The sequence below is a fragment of the Lichenostomus cassidix genome, chromosome 4 (genome assembly GCF_008360975.1).
Source record: "Lichenostomus cassidix isolate B80296 chromosome 4, HeHo_3.0, whole genome shotgun sequence".
In the NCBI taxonomy this organism is placed as follows: Eukaryota; Metazoa; Chordata; class Aves; order Passeriformes; family Meliphagidae; genus Lichenostomus; species Lichenostomus cassidix.
This window is the reverse complement of record NC_139484.1, coordinates 65,258,977-65,286,014: the sequence shown is the minus strand read 5'-3', so window position 1 is coordinate 65,286,014 and position 27,038 is coordinate 65,258,977. Positions and strand designations below refer to the sequence as shown.

Genomic DNA, 27,038 nt, shown 5'->3' with positions numbered 1-27,038 from the left:
TCAGGGAGGTTTGTTATAGATTTTCATTGCAACTGAATGCCAACCCAACCTAAGAACCACACAGTCCTGCCTGTGACCTGGCAAAGAACTAAGACCTTGATTTTAACTTGGCAATTAAGCATAATGAGGAGCTGAGCAAACAGACAACTCAGGAAGCACCAAGTTACAGCACGTAGTGTCACTTTGCCAATAATCCCAAATGCATTTTATTTTGTTGTTTTTGCCCAGAACCTGCAACACAACCATTTAAGACAGGTGCACAAGCAACTCCGCACATTAAAATGTGGGATGTCCATGGTTTGAAGAGTATAAAAAGAAGGGATACAGTGACCTTAGGATACAACACTTACTATCAGTGCAAACACTATTAACTCCTGTTACTAGATCACAATTTACTACTTTTTTTGGAACCTCTGCTTCTGATATTATGTAATTATGTGAAAATCAGATCCCTACTATACAGAAATGAAAAATTTGTTTTCATAACTGCTGCTCAGTAGTACTACTCTTTCAAAGAGTAGTTGTGCACAAAATATTTTTTAAAATATGCTCTTACATTAGAAGCAAAAGAACTCAATTCTAAAAAAATTTTATTAGCAATGCAACAGCATTTACACATTATTTTTTTATTGTGACTCTGAGTAAACCTAACGTGCTACTAGTAAATACACTTTCATCCCTCAAGGCAAGTATAAAGCAACACTCTAGGCAAGATTTCAGTCCTATAAACAGAGGTAGAATATATTCCTGGACTGCATTAAAAAAAAAAGGTAATACAAAGAATAACACATACATAAAACTTAACAAGCATTGCTCACTTTAAAGTAACTTTGACTTCCAAGCCATACCTGCTCACAAACTGCATGCCTACATATTTTGATCAGGAATACATAATTTTTTTGGACAACAGCATTTAACCAAAGCTCTGCAAATATCCTCACCACTGCCCCATCCCATGCTGGAAAAGCAAAGGGGACAGAGAAGTCTCAGGTATTGGTCACTTCATCAGTCACCACACCCCAATAAAGCAGTCTGGTGAATGTAGAAGGCATGCTAGAGACTGCATGTAATCAAAAACATCTTAACCCAATCCAGATTATTTATCTTTAACTCGGCATATTGACACCTTCACCAGGAAGTACTACGCACTCACCTTTGAAAGGACTGCATTTCCTTACTCATCAGGAAAACGCATCCTTAAGAAATGCTGTGCCTGACCTAGAAGTCCTGCTGACTAATTAACTCTTGCTAAGCCATGGACAGCCCTTACAGCTGTACAGCTGAGCTGCCTCCTAAACAAGCCACAGAGGCTGGCTTTGTAGCCAAACAAGATACAACACATTAAGACCTTAGTAGTTCACCCTAGCAGATGAGTCCTGCCAGCTGTGAAATACTGACACAGCTGATCTTGTATCAGCAAAGCAACATCCACAATGCTGCTGTTTAAACGTCACTATGTGAATGCCTTTCCTAGTCTGACATCTAAAAAGCATCCTTGGAACTAGCCACAGAACACCAACTACATATTTTGAAAAGCCAGAGGTGTATAAAAAATTTAGTGATTTAAGCAAAGAATGGAAGAAAGGACAAACACCCAAAATCTAAGCAAAGCTGAGATGTCAAAATGCCATTTCACATTTCTCTTTAGGAAGAGAAAATAATGAGGCCAATGATCTCTTGTAAGAAACTCTGGCAATACTTTTTCTACTGCACATAACATACTGCTTTTCCATGTGAGGCTTCTGTGATGGAACATTTCTCCATCAATTTCCAAGGAAGGCAGAAAGGTATCCTTCCCTGAGAAATCTAATTCTCTCACTTCAAGACACAGAGAACTCAACAGTAAAAAATCCTGAGAATCCATGAATACAAACATAAGCTATGTTTATCAAAGAGAAACAAGACATACACTATATAATCCAGTAATGGGAAGTTTGTGCTGAACCTTTCCTATCAAAAAACATTCATGTGAATCAAACTAGGCAAAACCATAAGTTTAAGGGTGTTTCACATAAACTACCCAGCAAAAAAAAATGCACTGGAAAAGGAACTCCTGCAAGAAGAGATTCTGATTTCATTGTATTTGTAATCTTTGAAGGCAGTTGTCACCATAGTGACAGCTGAAAAACAACTTCTGTTGCTCTGACTTTAATTCTCAGTAGCACTTGAGAGGATCAGGTAAATGCAATGAAAGATGCTTTTTTTTTAAGGAATGACCATCAAATGGCTCACTAAGACCATTCTCAGCTCTGCAGATGAAGGCAATATAAACATTTTTATTTAGTCAGGATTGCTGGAGCAAAGATATGCAGAGAGGCCTAGTCAAAAAGCATGGACATGATGAAGGATAGCAACAGAAAAAGAAGCCACAGACCACTGGAAAAGCACACAATTAAACAACATGTTGGTGAACATAGCAACAAAATTAGCTGCTGGGGGGAAGGCTTTCACCATCAACCTAGTTTCATGTAAACGAACTAGGTAACTTATGAGGGACCTCAGACTTCTTGCTGAGCAGGGCAACAACCAAACTTGGTCTTTTCTTGTTTTCCTTTCTAGTATCTACTAGCAAAAGGAGAACTCATATTTCTTTATTCCCCACGAGCAACATCTCTTGTGACAGAATTAATCAAACTGCTCTTGTACCATGGAAAATGACCCAAGACAATACCTTTATGTACACAGGTCAAATGTGTCTTCATCACACACAAGACTGATAGGTCACCATGAACCACCCATGACTGTATGTTAAAACATTTAGACTTAGGGTAAGGAAAATTTCTATTATTAACTCTTCCATAGAAAGCCCAAACACTTTGGCAGTACCCAAATTACAAGCAGAGCAACCCTACTAAGAAAATATACAATTTACTGCCTTGGGATCTTTAAAACCATGAGACTACAAGCATATAGCAAGGGGGGGTTTGCTTCTTTTGCTTTCTCCAATGAAAAGATGGCTTAAAACTCCAAATTCAGTTCTGTGCACTATGGGAAGCAGAAGGCAATGAGGTTTTAATTTGCTTGTAGAGCTGCAAAAGCAGCAGCAATGCCTGGCAATTAAAAACAGTACTATTCAGTCATACCATCAGTATTTACACAGGATGCTGTCACTCTACTGGGTAACCTACAACTAAGCAAATTAGGGTTGTAATTCTTGTGACAAGCAAGTTATGACAGCAGCCTGCTCAATCAACAACACTCTTTTCAAGGGAGATCCACATAGATTTTTACTAATTCAAGTGTTGTGGCAGATTTATTTTTAATGCTGTGGTGGCTTGTCGTTTCTTCTTGAAATGACAAAATAAAAGTTGAACTCTACCTTAGCTGTGACACCAACGTTGGCAAGCTATTCTGCAAGAGTGGCTCAGAAAACACCAGATTTTCAAACAGATGCTTGTTGTGCAATTCCCATGTCACCTGAAATTTCTTCAAATGTTCATTTTCCTATAATGATAAAAAAAAACAGAAATAAGTCAGGGTTAGGGAAAAAAATAAATTCTGTCCAAGGCAAGAATTTTTTTAGAAGTTTAATTTCCAACCTACAGGCTGGATGAACCAGCTTAGATTTTATGCCATTTTAATACCCAAAACCTCAGAATTTCAGCAATTTTTAATAACTTAAATAACCACAGCATCATTCCTTCTAAATTGTCACGAATTTAAAAAAAAAAGTCTACATTATTCAAAGTTTCCATTCATTTCTGCACTAGAAGACATATTTTACGATCTGAACCTGCAATTCTCAGGTTTTCCTGTCAAACAGCTGTCTATTTCTGATTACTTTCCAGTTTTTAAAATTTCTTTAATAAGACACACATGCAATGGCAACCTACAATCTTTATTCAAAACTGACATACAATCAAGTAAACAGTTCTCCTCAAGTACAGCTTAAAAATGAAGTCTTCTAAACAGACAAGAAAGCAACAGGTCACTTCTCTTGTAAGCAGAACGTTTTTGTATTTGAGGTTATTTAACACATAACTGTATGTCATTTCAAGGGCTAAACTGTAAAACTGTCATTAAAACACAAGAATTCGAAACAGGTATAATATATTTTTCAAGGCAGCAAGTTTTCCCACATATAGCCAGCACTATGCAGGTTTTCTATACCAGGACTCACCCACACAGCAGAATTAAATGCAAATGTTCTGGCTCTCAGATCAGCAAGTGGGCCCTAAGCACTACAACCCAAGCACCCAGAAACACCATTATACTCTGGAATTTTAAAGTTTTGTTAATCAAAGTGGGTTAAAAAATAAACCAACCAAACATATTTATTTCACACCTGAAGACAAGACTATCAGTATTTAAAACAACAACTAAGTTTGAAGTATTATTATTAAGAAGGGTGTGTGGTGGGGTTTTCGGAGTTGCACAAGACACAGGTACTTTTTCATTTTGAGTATTATGACTTCAAAATGTTTTACATTTCTATAAAATGCCAATAATTTCTCAAGGGCCACTGAGATAGGTTGATTTCTTAAGGAATTTCCATATTACGCTGTGAACAAAACCATCGACACTTATCTACAGAACCTTGTGTATCAGTTTGCACAGACTGTATTTCTCACAAACACCAGACAAGTTTTCCTCTCTAGTCTGCTATGCTGTGCACTTGATGGCCCTTCTGTACTGCCCACAGTATTTCTCAATTGCTGTCAGTATAACTGGTCATTCCCTGCACTGGTGGGGCACAAGTCTTTAGTTCCTGCTCTTGAAGTCAGATGGATTCCTTTGAAACAAAGGACAACTGCTCATAATTTTGTTGAGAAATCAGTTTCCCACAGGTGGAGGCTCAAGGCATTATGTGCCTTTCTACAGTACACTACATGCAAAGCTTTTATCCTTTAAAAGGAAGGTAGCACTAAGTTTAGAGATCTTGGCTGCCTTTTATGTATTTTAGCTGAAAAGATTCCTTCTTCCATAGTGCGCTGGTATTTTGAGAGGAATCATCCAAGCACACTGAAAAAGTTAGTAACCCTACTACCTGTACTGAAAGCTGTGACATACCTCTCCATTTAGTACAAAGGTTATTTAATAAATCTAAGAAATGTATGACGAGACAGTATCCTACATTCTCACATTTCAGTTTTGCAATGTCACAACTTAGTAGAAAGACATTTTCAGTACTTACTGGGCTGCAGAAGGAAAAAGACAAGAAAACCCTGGCATATTTTGTGTGTTCTTATGATTTGTTTTTTAGAAGAGAAGAATTTTATTTTACTTTTAATTTAGTCAGACAAGGGGTTGACTACAGTGTTCAAGCATCTTCTGTATTCTCATGGCTATTATTTCAGTCTCCCATACCTACCAAGTTTTCATGACTACTAGTTCACAACAATTGCCAGGGAAAAGGTGTAAAATAATTATTTTCTGATCAGCTGAGTAATTGTAGCAGTAAAGGGTTCATTACTGGCAGATCCACTTTGAGAAAGGTAAGGTGTACTGCAAACCATTCACCTTAGAGCTGAACAAGCTGCAATGCACATCAACCTGAAGAGGAATCTTCTCTCAAGCACCTTGTTAGAATCTTAATGACTGTTAAAAGCAGCCAATAAGCAGGAGATAGCAGTGGCCTCACCTCTGTATCTAAGTGATAAAGCTAGAGAAGATAAGAGAGTACAGCAAATACAGAGCACTGACAACAGAAAAAAAAAGCATCAGATATGCTCAAGTTTCTTAACAGAAACATCTTCCTGCTCTGCGAATTTGATTTTATTGACAGCCTCACTATAGTAACAAAACTCTGTTTCCTCTCCACTTTATATCCTCACCTGTGGCCATCATAGGCTACTGTACTATCTATTTTTTCCTCTTTACTCATCTACACAGTCACTTTCATCTAACTGGCAATAAAATCCTAATTCCCCATTTTATCCACCTTTTCTTTTATTACCTGCACAAGGAAAGGGATAGACAGGATAAGGACATTAACAAAGGACACGCAAGGAAGGATTTATTAAAAAACAGGATTAATAACCTTTTAAGACCTTAAATAGAATTACAGAATTTGTTTACTGTATTACTCACTCAATGGACAGTTAAGAAGAAATTTTTAAGACTACTGCCTATTTTATACCTGAAAATGTAATCCCAAGTCTAACATCACAGTTAACAAAAAAAAGCATTTAAGGAAGAACTTTACAAATTACATAGCAGATTAAGTCTGAGGCAACAGATAAACTTTTCAAGTAGCCTTCCTAGATTGTAAGTGAGAAGTGAACACGGAAACAACTTAAGTTAGTGCTACACACAGAAGTTGGTGTCACTTAATCATGGTTGTCAAAAGACCATTAAAGAATAACAGAAGTGTTTCCCACATTAGAATATTTAATATTTTGCAGATCTGCTTGAAAATTTGTTTCAGAGCAAGTGCCACAAACAACATCCCAAACCCTTTCCTTTGTGAACAAAAAATAATTTCATCAAGCCACTGTAAGAGATGCCTACTATACACTGCTGAATATTTAATTTGCATTTTCAGAATCTCCCTGTCTCTAGGGAGATGAGCACAAAAAGCACCTTACGATTGACAACCACAGAAGACACCTGAAAGAGCCCAGAGCAACTGTCAGCATAGCCTTGGCAAGCAGGAGCACACAGGCTGTTTTTTCAGTCTTACCAGAGTAACTAGGAAGGCGCTGATTGTACACGCTGCCTGACAGAGTGCACTGTATTCTTCAAGTAGGAGTGAGATGAACTGCTGTGCCTGGGGTGGCCCTTCTGTCACTAATGTTGATGCAACCTTAGATCCCAGGGACAAGTGTCTGAGCAGACGAACCTTCATTTCAAGCACATATTCTCTTGCTTGCTGTTCCAACCGTTGGTAAAGCTGGTATGGATCTCTTTCACAAAGTCTTTATTTTTAGAGTATTTGTGACAAAAAAGAAAAAAAGAGAGCATGTTATCAACAGTTTTCATTTCCCTAGAAATATTTACCAGTTACCATCATCATAAAAAATAACCTCAGCAGCTCAGGTTTAGAGAACTACTTTAGATCTCAGAGAACACAGTCCAGTCCCCTAATTCTGCACTATAGAACTGAGCTCCTGTGTAGCTTTAGGACTAGGATGCTTGCACACCTGAGGAGGAAACTGATTTAGAACCTTAGAATTTCACTTCAACTTGTAAGCTCAAAAGCCTATTTGCATGCAACCCTACAGGCACCCAGACTCTTCAGAAAAGCTTCTTCACAACTTCTCCGTGTTGTTTGCAACATGCAAAAGATTTGTATCTACAAAAGAAAATTGAACACGATGGCTGCTTTGAACCACTTTAAATAATTCAATTTCACTCTAAATTTCTGTGCATGGAGTTTAAGCCCTTGCCTCTTTTTTTTTACAGCACAGGGAGGTGGGGAAGAAGAAGTGAATGGGATAAGTACTTAAGGGTTAGGTGAATAGAAGTCTGCAGCTATCTAATCCATGTTTTTCCCTCACCACTCACAAAACAGTCCTATCACATTGCCATCAAGTATTCCAACATACAATAGGGACACTACTTGGCACCACTACTTATTCCAACAAAGAAGACCAGATACTCCATTTCTTGCCAGCTCTGTTTAACAAGAGCCGAGCACAGAATTGGGAATTTCTGCCTTTTAAACAGAGTTACTCAGCCACAACGTGGTCTTCTGCATGCTACCTAAAAAGAGAGTTTTTTGCTTTTTTAAATGCATTCAATACCTACATTGATTAGCTTTGTGAAAAAATTCTGCATGACATCAGCACCACAGACTGGACACACTGGTGCCTGCCCAAACTGTATCCTTTTTTTTTGTTTTACACTTTAGAGACCATAAGGAACTCAAGTGAAAAATAATCCAACTGACAAATTTAAGGTTTCCTTCTTTGAGATTGTGTTTCTGTCATTGTATTTTAATAATCTCTCTCAAAAGGGAAGAACAGTTCTGAGCAATCAAAGCTCCTGAGTACGTAAGAAAGTTACACAGTATATGTTTCAATTTTCAAAATTTTTCCATTAAGGAGAAAATGCATACCATCAACAACCATTTTAGCTGTGATTCAGTTTTAATTACCAACACACTACGCAACATTTAAACATCCTTGATTTCCAAGCCTATATTGCATGTTTGATCACTTAAATAAACAAAGCATGACTAATAGGGAGGCACACTATATTACTATGCTTATACACAACTCATGTTCAAAACCAAACAGTTTTTATATAAGTGATGTGCAATATGCTTATTTAATTATCTATCAAAGCCAGTTCAGGTGTACAGTCATATTAAGAGCAGTACTAGATGAATTTCTCTTTCAAATGTGTCTACCTCACCAGAATTTTGGTTCAACTAGAAATTGCACAGGAGAACTATAGCTGGTCAGACTGATCAGATCTCAGTATATTAGGCATGTATGGAGCCAAGGAGAACATGAACTCCTTGACCACACACTGAGTTAGACAGAAACTGAGATGATCCTATGGAGCCCTTTAAGGTCTGTAACACTATTCTTAAAAGCAAAAAAACCACCCCTGAGCATCTCATTAAGTGCATCTACACTTCAACACCTAGAAAAGCTACAATTGCGACTTCTAAAATGAGAACGAAATTCTTGGAATCCACCTCATCTAGTGATCAATGTCCAATATAACTTTTTTCTATAAAATTTCTTCCAGGAGTTACAATCACAGTAAGGTGCAAGCACTAACTACTACTACTAATTCAGGCTAGTTCCACAAGGTAAGATTTTCACGTGGGTCAATTCAAACTTAACACTGTCTTATGAGTAACTTAACATTGTCATCGAAGAATAAGATTCAGGGACCCTTTCATAATTATTCATTTATATTCCTATAGCAAACAGCATATGAATTCAACAGCTTCCCATGCACTCAAACTAGCATTGAAAAATCCTGCACAAAATAGAATTAATGATCTTTGAAGTGATATACCTATCCACCAGCTCTTTCATTCCTTCTTTATCTGGTACCAACGACTGGTCTTGGTCATCTGCCAAAGGGGTTCCAGCTTGGCGATAAATACACCGAACCATGTATCTGACTTCTGACCAGTAATTCTGAAGCTGCTGAGGTTCACGTTCAGGCTCTGCTGAATTTTCTCTGCGTGTAAAGATAAAAATAATTACCTTCCATTTGTATACATCACATAAGTATATTGATTCCTACTATTCTGGGGGAAAAAAAAGTACATCTGAAAATCCCAGAATGAAGTATGAAACTTTATAATACTGCCATCCAGAAATTACTGTTACTGTCACACAACCCATTTCAAGAGTTTAAGCACACACCTACAAACAAGTTACAACACTGCCCAAGTCTGACTGCAACCACCGTGCTGCTGAGGTTGAATTCAGCTCTCACCTGCGTTCATTACAGGCCTCACAGTTGCATGCTATGTCTGAAGGAGAGGAATTGCTAAGATCTGCAGCAGGCACTGTCTGTGCACCAACAGTTATTCTTCCTCCTCCTACAGATTCCTGCTGTGATCCACTGTTTCCAAGAGGCATGTGCAAAAGGAAATCTTGGCTCTGAGAAAAAAAACAAACCCAAACAGGTAGCTTTCAGTTTGCAAGGTCTGAAATGTTATTAGGTAGGCAAATACTAAAGTGCCAATTCTTAGTGTTGCATATATTTTGGCAGGACACTCAATCAGGCACAAAGAATTAGTCTTCCAAAAGCCTAATAAATGCAAGAGATGGACTGAGATGACCAACAATACAAATAGAGCTTCATTTCTAATGACCAAAGTACATTGGTAATAATTATCACCTTTATAGACTTCACCATAAACAATGAACTAAACTAAAGGAAGGCTTGCATCATCCCCACTTAATCATAAACTAGTACTGTCTCTTCAGTCTCCATGTAACAATATGTTTGGCTTCCAGAGTTTAACAATCCCTTCTAGCAAAAATCATAAAATCTCTTTGTCTGTACAGCCAGACATAGTATTTCATAGAAATGGATGTTAGAAAGCTGCTGCCATTGAAATGGATGCAATCTCCTGTGCACAGTGCTGTTCAATTCTAGCAGATAACACACACCACTCACCCAAGACTACTGCTATTTCTGTCTCCAGTTTCTCTCCCTTCTCTGTGCTCCAGCCCCAGCACATGCCATGCTTCTCTCCTGCACCCTCCCAAGTCTGTCACCAGATTTCTCTGGCACCAGGCAGAGATCTCTTTCGCATCAGTAGCATGACTGAATTTGTCTTTTTTTGTGCTCCAATCCTGGATCAGGATGCAGACACAGGTAAGAACAAACCTGCATGCAGTTGCTACCAAGCAATCTAACGAGAGCAACAGCAACCTGAACACAGGAACATCTACAGCAAACTAGCTGTACTCTGACTTGCAGTCACTGATAATAATTTTCATTTTTTTTTAGCTAATTTTGGGGTTTTTTTTTCCCAGCTAGCTTCTCTAATTTGACTAGCCACCTAATTCATATAGTTGCCTTTTTAATTCTAGCTACCAATCTTGGAAAATCCATTTGCTGTCTGCTTTTAAAAATTCCTCTTCAAAAAAATAACCACTGCCGAACTGAAAAAACAATGTAAGTTTTTATTTACACCTGGATAATCTATAACTTAACAAAATGTTTAGGAAGCAAATCCTGCCTTTCTTGCACATGTAGGACATTTTTTCCCTACTAGTTCCTTAAGCAGAGCTTAAATGTGTCAAAAATTTTGACTGCAGTGAACAATAATGTGCCTCAGTCCTGTTGTGCTTTCAATTCTCTAGGATGTGTTTACCATCATACCACCACTATAATTCCATTAGATGTAATCTCTTTTGATTAGTTTTACTACCCTTGTTAATAGCAACGTTATCTGTAAACACAAGTTATATAGAAGTGATACACTACTGAATTTTCCTCACAAAAATCTGTTAACTATGCTTTTGACATGAGCTTAACAACAACCTCTATTCAATCTTTCTTCACAGTGATTTACCAAAATAAAAATCTGTATGTGCCTATGGGTGTGTGCACAGCCTGTTAGCTCTCTGCAAAGAGATGTCAGCTGGAATTTACAGGAATTTACAGTACTTCCAATTATCCCAAGTGCATGACTTCCCAGGTCAGTCATGAAGACTTGGTAAAGCAGTATAACTGTGCAGTATAACGCAGTTTACTTCTAATGAGGTTTTGCTGGACCTGTCAATGAACTTCTAGTATCTTCCTGCAACACTAAGCACAGCTCTTACATGAGGCTGAATTCACAACTTGAAATATTAGCACCATTTATTAAATTGGTGTTTGCACTGCTACCAAGACTAGGAAAATGTTACATTCATGCTATGCCAAGCTGTATTTATTTATTTAAAAATACAAGAAAGAAAAGACAGTGAACCCAGAAGTCCGCAGGGAGGTGCCAGTGCAAGTGCAGTGACTCAAGAAGTCTACTGAAAGAACAAGTAAAATTCAGATAGTTTACCTCAAGAAGATAGGAAAACACAACATGAGCAGACAGAATAGAAAAATGTGTAATGAGTAAGGTCATGTTAGTAAGAGTAGAAGAAACCGAATTTAAGTAAAGGGATAAGAACAAAGCTTGAGCTCCAATGAATTAAAAGCAAAAACCTCAGTAAAAAACTGATCCAAATCTTGCTCTACTTAAAATTCCACAACTCAGAACCAGAACTCCTCATTTTTGGAACAGCTTACTGGTTCAGTTTAGCTCATAAGAAAACTAACTCAAAATCTCTTAAAATGCTTTTTAAACATTTACAGTCCAAATGGTTCCGAAGCACAAAGTGACATGCAGCCCATAATCAAGATTAAAAATCTTCTCAGTCTACTGAAGCACCTGAACTTACCACGAGAGATTGCTCTATTGTAGCGTGCCTCTCCTCCTTTTCGACTGTTCTTCGACAGTCTGGACACACCCACAGTGGAAGATGCAGCATATTGTTTGCTTTTGGAGATGTGGAAAGTGCTGTTTTGCTAGAATTTTTTATTCCGCTCTCTGAAAGCGAAGTATCTTTTCGTTCACTTCTACAAAGAAGACAATGCTCGCCAGTTGTATATGGTGCCCTTTGGCCCAAGCCAAAGGTAAATGGTGTCTACAAACAAATGTTTTGATAGAGGACTGGTTATTTACAGAATACATAGCAAACAAACTTATTCTGAGATTTGAGACAAACAACAAATACCCGAAAAAACAGCGCATGCATTTTATTCGTCATTATAAAATGGTGACTACTTGGAGTGCCCCAAAATCAAACACAGCAGTCTCAATACCCATGGAGCAAACAATTCTGACTATTATGTTTTCAGGGAACATGGACTACAGTCTTCCCCCTCTAAAATATTTCGGCCTAGATGTAATAATCTGGTAAGTAAAATTTAAAAGGGATAGTATAATTCCTTTTACTGTCATCATTTACAGATAAAAAAAGAAAAATAACTTCTCTTTGAAGCTCTGTGATGCCTCTTTTTATAATACTAACTGAAACAAACTCACTTTCAGCTAAGCTTATTACAAAATAGAAGTTTAAATCAGTTTCAACAAAACAAGTCAGCAGGGACCTACAATCCCCATCAGCTATTCAATAAAGTGGACTTGGCAATTTAGGAGGACAGAGGTAGTTCAAAAAACTTAAAATTCTTTTCCAAGATGCTACTGTGCATGAAATTATGGTTCAGCCATGAAATGCTGAATGATTCTTCACCATGAGTGACAGTCAAAAACAAGTCAAGCAGCACAAGACTACGATAACCTAACTTTATGAAACATAAGAGAAGATGACTGACTGGAACAACATATAATGTAATGGCAGAATCACAGATTTCCCCAATTATATTGCAACTACTAGCTCTGTCTTAATTAGCAACATCATCTATGTAAGCATCAAAATAGTTAAATCCTTTCTCAAAGAAAAAGCAAACTTTAAGTAATTCAAGCATTGCTCTCAATGCTTCTCCAACCTCAGTATTAACAAAAATATAGCTTTAAAGACCTTGTAAGGCTAATCTGCACAAGCACAGGTGAACAGTTCTTTAGGGCAAAGGACCAGTTCAAGATGAATCATAATTCCCTAACTCTGTTCTTGTCTTCACAGCAACAACAAATCAATTCTCTATTGCTGACATTTAAAGAAAAACAGCAGAGCATTACAAGCTCTGATTTTTGCGTTCTTCACATTTGTAAAACTGACAGACTCAGCAATATGGAAAGAAAAACTAAGAATTCTAGACATAAAAACCCCAAAGACACACTGAATTCATCTCCAGAAGTATCTTCCTATCTTTCAAAAGTTCACGAGAAATTTAACAGATTTAGTAAGAACTAATTTTCACTCACTGCCACCATTTCCAGAATTTGCACCTAAGCACCAAGGCAGGAAAAAGAACACAATCTCTCCAGGAGTCTACTGCAGGTTTTTAGAAAACCTTCTCAAGCAGGAAGATTCCCTCTTTCACCTGAAAGGCTGAGACTGACCAACTCCTTTATTGGCTCTACAAGCACCAACAGATTTCTCAAGTTTGACATTCCTCTTGGCTGACCTGCACTCAACTGAAGATCTCAGTCCTGCCTAAAACCCACGCATGCAGCAGGCCATGGCTGCTCATCCCTTAGCCCTGAAAGTCTCCTTCTTAAATTTTTTTTTAAGCCAGATTAAGTCCCTGTTGGAATGATGACATCTTCATAGCTATTTTGCAGATAAATCCTTATGAACATCATTTGCAGGACATCTTCCAACAAGTATGAAAAGAAGAGGATAAAAATGTAAAAGTTCAGAAGTTAAAGACAACCTGACACTTACTCTTTTGCAAAGGTAAAGGTCATGGCAAACACACCTCAGCCACAGTATAGGGACTTCCAGAAGTTGTGTGTGTGTGTAACTTGCTTAAAGCTGTACAGCTATCATTGAAAAGCCATGGCAAACACAGCAGGAATGACACTCTTTGTTTTGGCCAGACTCAGTGAAACCCTAACCATCTCCCCACTGAGCCTATATTTATGACAGATGTGAAGCTCAAATTAAAGCCCTTGGTTCCTTCTGCACAATGCGAATCAAGAATGAAAGTTGGAACTTTGACAAAATCTAGGCCATAAGCATCTCTGATACCTGTTATGACTCTGTCCTACTCAAATGAAGCTATAAATTGTAGTTTCTTTCTTATTTAAAAGGTGATGAATGCAGTGACTGTTCATGTGACCATTTCAATGGGAGCAGTAAACTCTTGCTGGATTAGGAGAGTTTGCATTTAGGTCACATTTGTATGTCTCTTCAGTGTCATCAGAGCTAAGTGCACATTTTGTGAAAAGCAAGATATTTTTCCACTAGTCAAGCTTCAAAAAATGTGGGATGCATCTCTACAGGAAAACACCCAGACTCACTTTCTCTCTGAAACATGTTCAGATATAACATTCATAAATGAAAGCTGGAAGTAGGACAAGTTGGAACAGAAATAACTGCATCTCTGCTATGTATTTAGATTTATTTCCAAGAATAACTTTATTACCATAAAACTGCATAGATTTTCAACAACCACGTCCAACTTCAAGCATACTACAACAATAAAATTTCACTTTAAAAAAAAGCTTCCACTGCTTTTTAAAGCTTGAATAGGAAATCATCAGAAACAGACTTCAATTAGCAAAGTCCCAACCTTACAAATAACTCTTTTTGAAGAGTTTACTTTAGTACCTTTAATACTGTTTAATATCTTCTCCCATTACTAAATAATTTTATTATATACACCCACAAAATTTGACTGCACATACCTGAGAAACACCTGTGAATTCTGATCCAATGGAACTGTCTGTAAACTGTGTACCATTTAGCGAAACCTGGGAAAAAATAAAAACAGATTGGTGAAAAAAGTTCAGTTTATTGCTAAAAGAGCTTTATAAAATTAAACAAAATCTTCCTCAGTATCTGAAAATTGATACAACAGCTCTTGAAATCTGCATCATTGTTCAACTGCAGAGATGGAAGTCTCCTTCACTTTTGTAAAGAAAGTTCTACAGATGCAAAAGTTTAAAATCCGGAAGTTTGGATTTTAAAGTTTTGCACTATAGCTGTTTCAGTAGCAACTCCAAGCTGAAAGAACAGATACAGGAAAACAGAAAAGTCACAAGCAAAATTTTTTTTTTCCTTCAGTATTGGATTGTTTGCATTTAGCTTTTCAACTTGTATTGTAAATCAAAACAATTAACAAAGATTCTTGCCTTTTGAAAGTTGAATACCATACTGCTTAGAAAAATATGCTGTATTAACCAGAAGAGTATTTCCCAGCAAGCCTCCCAATGGCATTCAGCTCTTCCATCACAGCAGCTTCCCTCCTGCCCCAGGTTATAACTCATACAGAAAGCTCCAAGATCTCTTCTGCACAAGTGCTACAGAGACTACACCAGATAGCAATGAAGTGCCTTTTACAAGCCCCAAGTGTTCTCACACAGCATTATTTGAGGACACTAAATCAAGAGTAAAGTCAAGACAATGCATGAATTCAAGCCAGTGACAGTGAAGAGCTCTAGATCACACCAACCTGAAAAGGCATTTCATTTAAAAAAAATGGGAAAGGAGAAATAAAGTCAGTCAATTATTTTATTCTCTCCCTCTTCTTGAGCACTGATTGAGCTTTTACATTTCAGATATTAGCTACCTCATGCCTCTGTTTCACATTTCATATGTTTTTGCTAAATTCTTTTTGCCCTCCAGTTTCCCATCTATTGCTGTTGAGTATTAATGTTTCTAAGACTACTCTAAAGACCACAACAAAACCAATCTGTTTAATGCAAGAACCCCCACACCTTGTTTGTTGTATTGACAAGATTCAGAAAATATTTCTGCACTGCCCCCAAACCCTAAACTCTACCTGTAGCCTTCCTCAGTGCAAAGGAGCATCCTTCAGTTTTACACATCCACAGCATTACCAAATGCTCAGTTTAGGGACAGGGAGATTATTGCACAGCCACTGCCTTCAGCTGAATTTTTCCAAAGGCAAAATGGTGGATTGTCAAATCACTGCTAGAGAAAATATAAATAAGAAACCACGCAACTTCACTCCCATACCCTATGCTATCTTTCCAGAGTAGATATTTTAGAAAAAAACCCTCACATGCAAGTCATGCATCTCGGGTCTAAAATTATGAGAACAAAAATGCTGATGTGGAACAAGGTCCCTATTTTTATTCACACACTTTCCAAAAAGTGGAAAAAATAAGGGTTTTTTGATTAAAAGAACTCTTTTTCATCAAGAAAATATATCCTCCCGGAGTCTGGAGGTCCACTGGTTATTGGCATGCATATACGTTCAACAACAAAGAAACCAGTATGAAAGTGTAGAATGAAATAGTTATCTGCAGCTAAAAACACTTTTTTTGAGAAAATTAATTTAAAAATACATTTATCTAAAGAGACTACTTATTCATTAAGGGAGTACATTTACCTTCTTTACATTCAAGACAGTGATAATAAGAAATACATGAGCCATCACATCAAAACATGAAGGCACTGAGTGACCAAGCTAAAGGTACTCAGAAATGTTACAAAAGCAAAGACAAAAAGAATGGGAGGTTTTTGTTATCCACTAAATGTCACAGAAAGCCAAGACAAAATACTGAGCATCAGGAATGACTGCTTCATGGAACGAGTTGTCAGAAAAGACATCTCTTGATCCTAAGCACTGTGCAGAATTTGCTTAAAAACATTAGTGTAACCCTCTCCCAGAATTTAACAGTGACCTAAATATCTGCAGGAGGAACAAACACCAAGGAATTTAAAGAAAGGAATTAGACAAATAGGAAAAAGAAAGAGAATCATCAAAAACTAAGTGTCTGTAGGCAATGAGATATAAGACATTGTGTGTGAGGCCTAGAGGAAATATAAAAATCACAAAAAAAGAAAGACTTAAGTGGGGATGAATAATGACATGACAGGCAAGGAAGGAGATGGCTAAATAACATACTAGAGGAAATACTAGAAGAATCTTGTAGAAGTTGTCCAAATGAGGCTCAAACAATAGCAAGCTAAAAACAGAGGAAAAAAAATACAATGAGACAGTCTCACAAATAATTCAGAGAAGAAAAAAAAGTATAAAAACTACAACTAAATCCTTTCTTGAGGCACATGAGAAGCAAGAAGCAGTAAGGAGCCTGTCAGGATCAGTAAGGCTAAAGTAAGTAAACAAATAGAAGTATTAAAAAAACAGCTTAAATAAGCTAAGGTCAAGGCAAAACCACCAGAATTATTTTTTGCATGTTCATTATGGAGGAACTTAAAGATAGTCTCCCAGTGAAAGGCTTCTTTATGGAAGATGCATTAGAGGATCTGTTTCAAAACAAAGCCCTGCTAGAAAAAAAAAATACCCAGTACAGAGAAAATGGACAAGTGAAAAATTAGCAAACCACCAAGAGTGGATGACATTTAGCCAAGAGTCCTAAAGAAGCTCAAGGACCTCAGAGCTGCACTAATAATTTCAGTATGTTAATCCTTGCTTTGTATTTCACTAGTACTAGAGGAGCAGATGATTTTTTTTATTGTTTATTAAGCTTTCAAAAGAGAAACTGCAGTTATCCAAAGTCTGCAGCAAGAAAGTGCCTGAGATGACAAAGTTAGCTAATAGCACTAAATTCTTCATGTAACTAAAGAGACTGGAGAATGGCAGAAGGACCTTCCAAGATCTAGTTACTGTGCCATATGTTGCCAGATATAATTCTGAGTGCAGAGAATTCAAGTGGAAGTGACAACCTAGACAGCTGTCACTTCTGGATAACCCTAACTTTTTTTATTTAATTAAAAAACCCTTATTTTTTCAATCCTGAGTATCCTTTTTAAGGATTTTAAAGTTTTATGTTTTAAAAAACTATTTTGTGAAGATTAATGCCATAAGGAAGGCTGACATGGAACATCAGAAACATCTGAATCTCCACAAGCACTCTTCACCATAATGAAAAGTGTGTGTGTGTATGCAATATTTCTGTTCTTACTATAAATGTTCTTTACAATGGAAAATATACAGGGAAATATATCTCGTGTTTCTTGGAAGTTACTGCCACCCTAACCCACCTTCCCTAAAACATTGATTTTTTCTGGAGAATAAGGCATGCAACATTTTGGTACAGTGTAATTCATACCAGAAACTATGAAGAAAGAGGGAATCACAGTTTATACAATACTGCCTGATTACACTGGAATGACCTTGAAGAACCAGTTGGGCAATTAGAAAATCAGCACTCAGAGTGCTGTAATTTGCTCTAATAGCCTTGTCCCTATCGAAGTCAGACCTTCAGGAGGCTGAGTGACACATTATTAGACAACACACCCCCATCTCCCTTGCAACTGAAGCCTTGTGAAGCCATACAAACATCATGAAAGTGAGAGTGATGCAAGATCTCAGGAGAGCTCAGGAAATGAAAAACAGAGGAAGGAAATTTAGATTCAATTCATCACCACTGAACTCTAAACAGTTCAACAGAAACGCGATGCTCAAAAAGAAAAACAAAAGCAAGATTGGATCAAATTTCTCCCAGAGAAAAACAGGAAGGATAAATTACACTGATTTTCTCAGGTGTGTTAGGAAAGACAGAGCAGAAGAAAACCAATGTTACCAAGAGACAATTACAGCTACACTTAATTCTGCAAGGTCCAAATATAATAACTGTATTCCATACCACTGGAATTAATTACCTTATTTTTATACAGAGAGGTGAAAAATTAAGTTTGTTGAAACATCTGTAAGTATCTGAGCAACACTAAAAAAAATTCAGCCTGCTACCACTCCCAAAACCCATCCAGATGTCTTGTCCATGCCACCTGTTCTCCTGTCTGCACTTTAAAGCCAAACCCCATTTGCCACAGCTGTCCTGTTCTCAGCCTTGTCTCAGGCATTTCCAGCAGTGAGCCTACCACAGCACTGCCTGGAGCAGCTCTGCCTCACCTCTCACTGTTGTCACCCATCACCCTTTGGTGGCAGCAACTCTCAAGTCCCACTCACTGCTCAAGCTTTCCCTCCCTGCACCCAGTGAAGCTCTGAGTTGGGCGCGCTCCAGTCGCAGCCTGAGCTGTTCCTCTGCTCTCCCAGACACAGCTAAATTGGTGACAGAACTGCTGCTGGCAGATGAGTGACGCTTACAAAACCCTAAGCGACTCACAGATATGAAGAATGATTTCTTTATGCCTTTATTTCAACAGATAGCAAATGATCTGATTTCAGTAAGTGAAAATTTAGGATTTTCCCCCTTAACCAAAACTGATTTAACGATAAGCCATTGTAAAAGTCAAATGCAAGGTGGATGAGGGAAAGAATGATGATAAATGCATCAGAGAGACATTCAACAGCAGATAAATTCTGATGCAGGGCATCCCTGGACTGGAGAGGCCTGTGAAGGCACACAGGAGGAGGATTACTCTACACACGCACTGTAGTTCTCTCCATTCTCTAGTAGCAAGCACTGTCAGACAGGACAACATGCTGGCCACCCCTCTAGCACAGCAAGGCTTTGGGGTTTTTTCTTTAAACACGACTCCTAAACGCAGGCAGGAGTGACTGCAGCCTCTGCAGTGACAGTAGCCTCTGCAAAATATATATTGCAGCACTGAGGAGATATTATGATGTAAAACACAGCAGTAAACTATAAACACTTATCCCTTCCTTAATCCTTTTTTAAGCCCACATTATACCCAGTTAATATCTGGTACAACCCCATGTTTCAAAGGAAGAGTACACTGAAACAGTTTTACTTGGCAGTGTCATCACTCTTGCCTATGAGATTTCATTTATTTCAACATACCGATTATTTTTCATCTGCTTTAAGAAATCCACGAGCATTTTTAAAGGAATCAGAAGTACTCTATCAATAAACTAAGCAAAGTACTGCCTGGTTTCTCACAGAAAAGGTTATCTTGGCCATACTCTGGACAGGCCAATGCCATGCACCACCTGAAATCAAGAACAAACTCTTGCACTAAAACACTGTAAGCCCAAAACAAAGCATATGCCAAATAAAGCAGAACATACTCTACAAAAAACAGTGTATTCTGTCCTTTTTTCATCAAAGTACTTGCTGTTAACCATGGTCTAACACTGAAAGAAACAGTCTGTGGAGGTCTTGGAACCAGATGACTGATTACCCCAGAACTACACATCCTCCTGAAGAGGATGACCACATCCACATACTTATGGTCAATAACAAAATGGCCAAGAAATACAGCAATGCCCTCAGTCACAGCATGCCTGGACCTGCTGCACTCCAGCTGGCCTGGAGTCACTGATGATCCCTATCCATGGTCACCAAAGTCTGACACCCAAGCAGAGGTGAATGGGAAGCTTTTCTAATAGAAGGGAAGATAGAAGTCTGCAGAGTTCTTATCTTTCATTTTTAAATAACCCCCAAAAGTACAAGGGCTTTTGCAGTAGGAGAGCTTGACCTCTTAGAAAAGCATACTAAAATGGTATTTTTTAAAAAGATTAAAGGTAAGAGTTTTCTTCCTAGTACTGGAGTAAAGAGAATGCAAAATTAGCATGCCCAACAGCAGGCAGGAGAATAATCAGTAGTGTGCAACACACTTCCAGGTTCATTAGCATAGCAACATTCAAGCTGTTATCACCATCTATTATTATTGTTTTGGAGGGGAAAAACCATCTTTTTACATCAGTTATACAAAATTCACTTTCAAAGAGTTTTGAATCAGTAGCTTGAAAATAGGTAAATGTTTGATAGGCAAAAGTGAAAAGTTTAGAGATTCCTACTCCAAACATAGCCATGGTTTAGTGTGATGTAGTAGTGAAACATGTAATGATGAGGGAGGAATGAATAAAAACCACCAATTAGTTTTATTAACTATAAAGATAAAAGATGAACAAACGACCATAGTATCCCTCCCTGATCTACAAGCAGGAGTGTTTTGCTTAAGAAACTGACGAATACCTAAATTTTTCATGCCATAATCACACATCTCTAGTGACACAACAGACTGTAGTTTTACTTCCTAACACAGATTTGCTTGCCAGGGAGTCTCAGGATTATAGGAGAGACACTGACAGATAAAGTGGTTATTGATTATCTTCACCACAGGGAAAGCTGTGAAGGTTTCCTATGAAAAGAGATCCTTGATTTTACTAAGGGTGCCAAAGTACCAAATAAAATCCAGAGAAAGCAAAGACAAGGTGATTAGAACTGAAGTTCAAATATCCATTGAAATGGCCAATTGATCTGCCCAATTGAGTAACTTTGCAGACTATCAATTCATTTTACCATGCATTCTTTCTCTGGCATTAATATTCACAAACACCTAAATTATCCTTTCCCAGCCTAGCCTGCATTATGCTAGTGTAGTCCACACTCCTGAGATTGAAAATGTTTCAATGAAGAAAAAAATACACCAGTCAGTGATACCACAAGTCAGTCCCTTGGTACTCCTTTGAAAAGCTACTGGACTACACAATTTCAGAGAACTTTCATATCTTTATGTCAATTATCAGGGATATAAAAAAGTGAAAGCTGAGAAAGAACAAGCATTCCAAGGAGTATTACAAGGCTTTTGTGACTCTCTTGACATTTAGATTTTTAAATTTTTTTGGTATTACTCTCAAATAGAGAAAAGCTACCTTTTAGATATGAAATAATTTAGAAGCAAGAGAAACAGAAGGTGCCAGAAGGTGAACAGTCAAGAGTAAAGGGTTCATGAGAAGCCTGTCAGAGGCTCCAGAGAGCAAAAGCTCTGCACATGAATACAGTCAACATGTTGACTCAAACCTTACTTACATTGGCATGTAGGGCACAGCACATCTATAATCAATAGCTACTGCACTTAACAGAAATCATTAAGAAGCAGATTTACTGCAGCACACCATGTGAGATACATCAACCAGCTCTGAAAACCAATACATTATTGATTTTTGCACCATCTTGTGTATATACATTTGGATGGAGCAGGTTAGAAATCCTGTGACTGTAGAGAACATCAGCCCATCGTACCATGCTCCCTCCACCGTGCTTAGCCAGAGGGAATTACATACTCAAGGGCTAAACACAGGAAATGACCCAGGAAGGAGGAAGAAGGAAGAGAGACAATGCTGGCTCTAAGATTATTCATCTAATTTGAGAATTCACACTTGCTTTGATTGTAAAGACAAGCAAGAGACAGAAACATGCAGAGCAGAGACACAGTGTTACACTCATCTGCAAACTCGAATACTTGCAAGGAGCTAACAAGGCTGTTGTTGAGGTCACTCAATTTAGCCCTCCAAAATCTGAAGTATAATATTACTTCATAGTTGGGAGAATCTATTAGGATAAAGATACACTTGGCAATAGACAGTCACCACATTAAACCAAAATTAGGTACTCCTCCTCTCCAGGCATCTTCACAGAAAATGCTTATGAGCAAAACTGTTTCTCTCTCTTTCGAATTGTGCTACTGCCAAAATTAACTTTGTAAGATCCCAGGTTAAGTCTTCTTTAGCCAATTTAACAAATAGCTTTCTTATATGAATGAGGAAAAATACAAATAAAATCAACATTATGAGACTTCAATAATTTTAGTGACACTCCTATTGCAATTTTAATCCTTTCTAATGTAATAATATTGACTTCCAGTATTTTCTTTATTAAATAGAATCACACCATTAAGGAATTTGACTAACCTGCTAGACAGGTTCTCTGAAGGCTTCCTTTCTTCAACAAGTCATATTATTACAACTTATCATTTGGCTTTAAGTAAACTTAACACTATTTTCATAGTTAGTAAAAGCTAGTCCTAAAGTAAATTGTTCCTGTCAAGCAAGCCGACAAGCTGAGGGTGGGGAGGCTTAATCTAGAAAGCTCCATCTAGAAAGCATGTAAGGTAACAAAGCAAGTGTACTATTAATGGGTCAAATCCCCAAAATTATTCCTCTCCCCACTCCAAGATTTTAAATCTGAATTGCCTTTTTTCCAACAGTGATATCCTTTAAGATCTTTGATACAAAGTTAAAACATCAAAGGAGTTTCCACCAGAAACTGAAACTTTCAAATTACACTTTTTCCAGTTAAAGTCTTTGTTTTAGGGAAGTTCAATCTACGGAGAGGAATTACAAAAGCGTAAGTAGGAGGTATATACAGGACTTGTTCAAAAAGACCAATACTTCCTGGTTTAGCAACAGTTACAAGTTAAGAGTGAGGTCAGGGAGGGTGAGGAGGCTGTCACTACATCATCCATTTGGGGAGATAGCCTAAAACAGAATCAATATGACAAGCACCTACTAACTCCTGCTAAAACTCAAGTCTAAGATACAAGTCTTGGCCAACAAGACTTTTTCCCAAAGATTTTTTGTAAGATGTTAACCATTTATAGGCTCATCACAGGCGTGGGGAAGGAGGGAGAATAAATCACCTGTCCGTGGAGTTGCTTTTCAAAATGAGGCATAATATTAGTAGTCTGAGAAAGTTAAAAGCATCTTTTCCTCCAGTTTGCAAAAGTGCTCAACGTGCACTGTCAGCTTCTGGTGGGTCAAATACATGGATAACTTTTAACAGTCTGTACAAAAAGTATACATAATTAAGTTTTTGTTTGATCAGATATATACAAAACCTTCAAAAATAGTGCAGGGAGGAAGGAAATCAGCACTGGACAACGGGAACAGAAAGAAAATTGGTTTTCTCTCTACTAGTTCTGTAAGACTCAAGTCCTCTGAAAATTAAGTAAAATCACCACTTCTGGTGGAGTTACACAGAACTGATTATTTACCTGCTGCATCTATTTTTCCTTTGGATCCTCAGTAGCAAAATAAAACAATTCTACTGGAGCACAGTAATCAGAACAGACTGAAGTCTAAATAGCTATATAAAATTCACAGACCCATCAAACCTGGACTGCCAAAAACTCAGAAACACAGCCATCTGAAATGACATCATCTACACTGCAAAGAAAGGTGCATGAAACTCCCCAGGCAAAGTTTTTTTCTCAGTAGCACCTCAAAAAGACAACTTTGAAGGAGTACTTTGAAAAGAACACAGATAGTGCTACTCTGTAATGAGTTTTATGGAAGCAACATCTATATTCTGTGCCATTCCTCCCACGCATTCTTCAATAGCACACTCGGTTTTCTTTTAGCTGAATCAATCTAAAATACATTCTTCAGGAAATGAGCACCTGTTAGGAAATAAAGGAGTTCATAGGTTATAGTGCCACAGTATGAAAATGCTAGCACACACAAAAAAGCCATGATCTCTACAGGAGTTGGGAAGAATTCATAATCCAGAATTAAAAAGATGAAACTGTGATCTGTATCCTGTTGTAAGATAGAACAATCTACAATCATGTAACTTTTTAAATGGAAGTTAAAGCAAGGTTGTACTCAAATGATTTTTTTTATCTATTTCGCTTCACTGAACAAAGTCAAATTACTTCCTTGGCCATTAATTTGAATGATGCCAACTTGAACTATTTATTCCACCAAACTTACAGATGGGTACATTCATCCCTACCTCAAACAATGCCAGAGAATTCACCTCCCTGGTTTTTTTATTTTCAAAAGTCTAATGTGACAACTGATAACTATCAAATAATACCCGAAGAAAAAAATAATTAAGAAATAAACAGTTGCTTTGTAGAATGGAGTGTACAGACCCTACCAGAAATCCCTGCTGTGTTCTGTAGCTACTCTAAGTTTAATTCCACCATTAAACCCAAACCTACATAAGCTGTAATTAAGAAACATATCTAAGCACTGTCTGGCACATGATCTCATGAAATTTGTCTTGACAAAGGCCAAAGACCTTCCTAAACTAATTACTGTTGGGTGCTTTTTCCATAAGATATGATCTGGCATAACCCCTATTTAAAAACTGCAAGTAGCAAATCATCTGTAACAGAATTCATGCAGGCTCAGAACCAAACATCAAATAGTGCTCTTCATCATCACTTTTCTTCTGTTACATATTCAGATGCTTCTATCTGATGAGCCATTTATTCCTTACCTTCCAAGAAACTGGAAAGGGTGAGACAACAGGCCTTGGAAGTCAGGGACACAGACAGTTACATCATCCTTCCTACTAAGTACTCACAAGAACTGGAAATTCTGGAAGAAGTCCCTGCTGGATACCCAATAACCTCCCATTTGACACCACTGTGAAGAGATTAAAGGACCAGGATGGTCCTTTTTTTTTTTTCTAAATTCACAGAATATTGTAGCCAGATAGAGGCCATCAGCACAGCCATCCTAAACATCACTCTACCTAAGTCACATGAAATTCGGCAATGCTTCCATGAATACTGTTTGCAGTATATGAACAAATACTGGGTTTTGTCAATCAGCTGGGAGTTCTGATTATCCCTTTCAAAATCACTATATGCCCTAGAAGCTTTATCAATATAACTTCATGTTTTCTTCCAAGACAACACAAAAAAAAACCCCAACATTACCACAGTTCCCTACAACCCTCCAGCAAACCCATTACTGAAGGTTTTCCATGACAAAAAGATGGAAGATCTGTAGCATCTCGGAACAAAAATACTCCTATTGCATTTGAAATCTAACAAGCTGAAGTCCCCCTTACTTTTTCAAAAGCAGTGAGCAGTAGATGCAGTGCTGGCCCACCCCTGAAGATAAAAGTGCCCAGCTGTCTCCATGGCACTGCCCACATTCCTTCTCAAGGCAGATGCACATGTCCAAGCAAGGGTTAATAATGCCATAGTGAATCCAAATGCAGCCTCTGGTGGTTAATGGTTAATTGCCTTCCAGCAGAGAAGGATCACTACAGGAGACAACAACAGATCCCTGATGCCATGAAAAGTGCCTATGCTTGCAAATCCCAACTTGTCATTTTATCTTCCTCTGGACCTAAAACCATCTGTCTTATCTTACAAAAAAAGAGAAGTATCAGAATCTCAATTTCTACTATGCTTACATTTATAAACATATACTAGAAAAACACATAACATCTACCATACAGAAACACATATTGTATTGCAAGAAATGAAAGATTTTGCCCTTGAAGGGCAGGAGGGGGGAAGAGAAACCTAAACTTACACTTTTATCCAACTGTCAAGCTTTACTTTGCAAACTGCAGCATCACTATTTGTAAAAATGGCAGCTGCAGCTGATGAGCCATTTCCTCACAGCATCACAAATAGGGGAAAAACTCACTTCCACAGTCAAATAAAATTATTTTGGTCATTAAAAATAATTTTTAAAAATCTACATTTAAGCTTAAGGGAGTAAGTTAAAACAGAACTTGGCATAAAAATATTACATCCTATTTAGCATAATAAATAATGACACTTCAGCAAAGAAATAGTGAAGATACTAAGAATCAAAGCCCTACATTTTGAAGTAAAATTTAAATACCAGTCAGAAAGCTGGAAACAATAATATAAGCTTGTGTTCCTCTTCTTTATAATTATATGTTCATTTTGCTCAAAGAAAAATGTTTTTAAACAGAACCAAATTCAACCAACTACAGTATATATGAGGTCTTAAATTGTGTGTAGCCAAGACAATACAGCATGCCTATACTTATGCAATGAAGTACTTGGCCAAATAAGAGCATTTATTCAGATTAACGGCAGTAGAGTATCTTTATCTTCTTTGTATTTTGCATTGCACTGATCTGAAGCACTGCATGCAAATTAAGAATACATTACTAGAAATTGGTTATTTTTTAAGAAGTATAATCGTGCACATGCATATTCAATTATTTGTATTGATGAGCCCATAATTTCTTCTCTTTCATTATATTCAACTCATTATTCATAGTTTACATTTCCAAATGTCAGAATTTTCCAATTCCCAGCTCCAAATCAAAAGATTTCACATCTTAAAGGTGCATTGACACTGACAAGTGTCTCATGCTGTATTTGCAACCAAAGAGCCTTTCTGAGATTAATTCTCTATCAAGATTGGGAAGCGAAAGGGGATTTTGTTATACCAATGGCTGATGCTCATCACTACAACTGTGAAAAGGAAACGTGATTCCAAGATGCATCACACTGTTTTCAAGAGACACTGGGAAGGAAGTATTAGTGCTGCTTCACAGCCCTCTGGAGGAGACCTCATTTGGTCAACCACCCTCAAGAAATGCCTAACTGGAACAGACATGGTGACAGCCAAAGTGG

General features: G+C 37.6%; 1 protein-coding gene across 3 annotated transcripts in view; it reads right to left on the bottom strand.

Annotated features, from left to right (window-relative positions):
* Nucleotides 1–27,038, bottom strand: part of FAM193A (family with sequence similarity 193 member A) — a 77,947-nt gene that overhangs the window by 30,871 nt on the left and 20,038 nt on the right. For all 3 annotated transcript variants that reach the window (XM_085059658.1, XM_085059659.1, XM_085059660.1), the window contains exons 2-7: nucleotides 14,720–14,785; nucleotides 11,805–12,050; nucleotides 9,346–9,512; nucleotides 8,917–9,084; nucleotides 6,623–6,857; nucleotides 3,320–3,444 (exon numbers count right to left, since the gene is read on the bottom strand). In XM_085059658.1, the coding sequence (XP_084915784.1) occupies nucleotides 3,320–3,444; nucleotides 6,623–6,857; nucleotides 8,917–9,084; nucleotides 9,346–9,512; nucleotides 11,805–12,050; nucleotides 14,720–14,785 (1,007 nt within the window). The remainder of the gene's footprint in view (nucleotides 1–3,319; nucleotides 3,445–6,622; nucleotides 6,858–8,916; nucleotides 9,085–9,345; nucleotides 9,513–11,804; nucleotides 12,051–14,719; nucleotides 14,786–27,038) is intronic.